Here is a 3,008-nt window from a genome sequence, read left to right on the forward strand (position 1 = left end):
TATATATATATATATATATATATATATATATATAGGTCAATGGGTTTAAAGTCTGAAGAAATGCTGTAATGTTAAATGCTTTATGGACACCCAGCGTAACCCCATAAAGCTGCCATATCTATCGTTATCTATATACTCTACTGCATTATAACTTAGAATTTGCTTCTTTTTCAGATTTATAACTTATTAATGATTATATATATATATAGATTAAATAATCATAGTGATATTGCTAATCCAGCTATAATCCATTTGTAAACAGTTTAAATGTTTATCCATTTCATAGCATCTCATGAATTCTTTCGTTTTAAAACTATTTTCCAGGTCAAGACTCAACTTGAACATCCTACAAAATACCATATTCAGCAGAAGCAAAACCAGCAAATTCAGCTGTTCTTACATGAAAAGCAAGTATCTGGATCCACAAGTGTTCCAGGAAATACACAGTCCATGCCCAATATGGTGGCACTTCAGGGTACCAATATTACCGATCAGAGTGACGTACTCCACACAGCCAGTGCTCCTTTGACTAACCCAGACAGTCCTTTACCTTTACCAGCTGTAGCAAATCCTGCTCCCACAGATGTGAGTTTTTGTTTATTTATTTATGTTCTATGAATGCTAAATATATTTTAACCTTGTGGTATTTAAATCGACCAGATCTGGCCTAAATATTTCACCTGTTCTTTTTTGTTCAAACTAACCAGATCTGGCCTCTTAAACCGGTCTTAAAAGGTCATTCTAAAAATAAACAATTACACCATTGAAATCTCAAAGACATAAGATAATGCATAATTAATTCAAAATCACGTGAAGAAATAAACATTGCATATGATAAAGTAATCTCAGTACTAAAGGGTTAAAACAAGTTATAAGAGAGCATTTATTGACATTAGTATGCATATATATATATATTAATATTATAATATAAATAAGGATGAGATCGATATTTAAAGGCGGTGCTCCAGCATGGCCGCAGTCAAATGACTGAAACAAGTAAAAGAGTAAAAGAGAAGGGTCAGTGGCAGGAAGAGCATTCAGCCATAACAAATATTGCCTCGAATAAATGTCTTTCCAACCCATGCCAGCATCGAAAAACAGACACTAAACAAATGAAACATATTCTTGTACTTTGAAAAGGACAACTTTTACACATACGACAAATGTGTGTATGTGTGTATGCATTGCTTCTCCAGAAGTCATATTTTTTGCTGAGGGCCAAGATTAAGATTAGGGGTTAAGCTTCCAACACTTCTGTACTGACATCTTGAGTATGTTAATCCCATTTCAGCTGCGGAATTTAATTTTCTTTTTAAGAAGTACTGTAATTAGCTATTCATTCGTAGTTGTGTGCATGAGCAGGGTGTTTATTTATTTATTTATATATTTATTTGTTTTGTTCTTTGTTGTCTCTGATTGGTCCATTTGAATATGTCTGTTAATTGGTGGGGAGGGGGGATTTCTTTTCATGTGGGAGTCTGAGATGACTGTTGAGTCGTTATTGTTATCTTTATATCTCCTTCTTCTTCTTCTTCTTCTTATTATTATTATTGTTATTATTATTATTATTATTATTATTATTCTTATTATTATTCTTATTATTATTCTTCTTCTTCTTCTTCTTCTTCTTCTTCTTCTTCTTCTTCTTCTTATTATTATTATTATTATTATTATTATTATTATTATTATTATTATTCTTAAGAGGGAAGTGGAATTGCAGTTGTTTATCACCTTAAGATTTTTTTAATTCAATTCAATAGGTTGTGTCCTTTATAATTTCTTTTGACATCATGGTGGAAAGTGGAAGAGTACCTTAGGTCTAATGGGTGGTGGTGGGGAGAACTGCCGGATTGAAGAGTGTTCTATTGTTACACTAGAGACATTTAACTGTTGAATGCCATAAGAATAGAATGAAAGCAGATGTTGTATTCTATGTGTGTGTGAATGTATTCATCTTGGATTATCTATCTGTGTATGTGGTGGGTGAATGTTTATGGTATTAAGACTACAGGAGTGGACTAAGCCTGCAGTAAATTGTTCAAAATTTCTGAGTGTTTAATGGAATAGATTAGGAAGTAGAATTAATAGTAATAATTGTAGATTCAGTGTAATCCAACTATAAGCATCTACAAATGAGAGGGCCTGTGTCCGTATTATTAGATTTAATGGCAACACCAAAAGACATGTGACCAAATATTTTTCATTAAATATCTTTTCTATCATTTACGAAGGTTCATAGTTTACTACACAAAAGGAAAGGTTCTTTAAAATGATCAGCAGTGTATGTTACATGAGTTATTTTCTAGGCCTTGAATGCCATGAAAGATAGCTCAATAGAGAATTTCCCTCAATGCCAAGCCAGAATTCAAATAAAACAATACAGAAACCTTCTAGTATGTAATTAATTTATTCTCGGATATATTCCAATATAATGGCTATATCATGATATGGTTTAGTGCTTAGTTAAAACTTAGATTTGATAGCTCTTCATTACTTGTAAAGTCAGTATGCTTTCCTAAATAAATCTCAACCGCAGTGAAGTGAACATGTAATGTACATGCCCAATTCCAGGTTCCCTTAACAAATTTTCATTGGTGATCTAGCAGTTGGCTCTTGGTCACATGGTGCACCAAAGAAGAAATACAAAGGACACACTCAAAACGACTTTAAATTAGTGTAACTTAGAACGGCCTACCTGGGAACATCTTGGCTCAAGGCCACCCACTGTGTTGTAGTGGTGTGTACTCTTGGAGTACAGAACTCAGAATCAGAAATGATTAGAGAACCTAAAGAGAGGAGGGCTGCAGGGAAGGCAAGAGCCCCACTGAGTTCTGATTTTGCTGTTACGTGTAACCCATTGTAACCTTGGACTTTATGCCAACATTGGCTTAATAAGCCACCTCAGGACCCACAAAGTGCAAAGCTGGTAACCTGGTCATCTTCAGATACATGAAGGACATTTCATCATTAATAGGAAAAGAAATATATCAAATATGCTGAAAGTATCT

The 3,008-nt window shown here is 33.6% G+C and overlaps 1 protein-coding gene across 2 annotated transcripts in view; it reads left to right on the top strand.

Annotated features, from left to right (window-relative positions):
• Window positions 1-3,008, top strand: part of LOC106872781 (microphthalmia-associated transcription factor) — a 93,575-nt gene that overhangs the window by 66,839 nt on the left and 23,728 nt on the right. For both annotated transcript variants that reach the window (XM_052967524.1, XM_052967522.1), the window contains exon 3: window positions 325-585. In XM_052967524.1, the coding sequence (XP_052823484.1) occupies window positions 325-585 (261 nt within the window). The remainder of the gene's footprint in view (window positions 1-324; window positions 586-3,008) is intronic.

The sequence above is a fragment of the Octopus bimaculoides genome, chromosome 4 (genome assembly GCF_001194135.2).
Source record: "Octopus bimaculoides isolate UCB-OBI-ISO-001 chromosome 4, ASM119413v2, whole genome shotgun sequence".
Classification (NCBI taxonomy): Eukaryota; Metazoa; Mollusca; class Cephalopoda; order Octopoda; family Octopodidae; genus Octopus; species Octopus bimaculoides.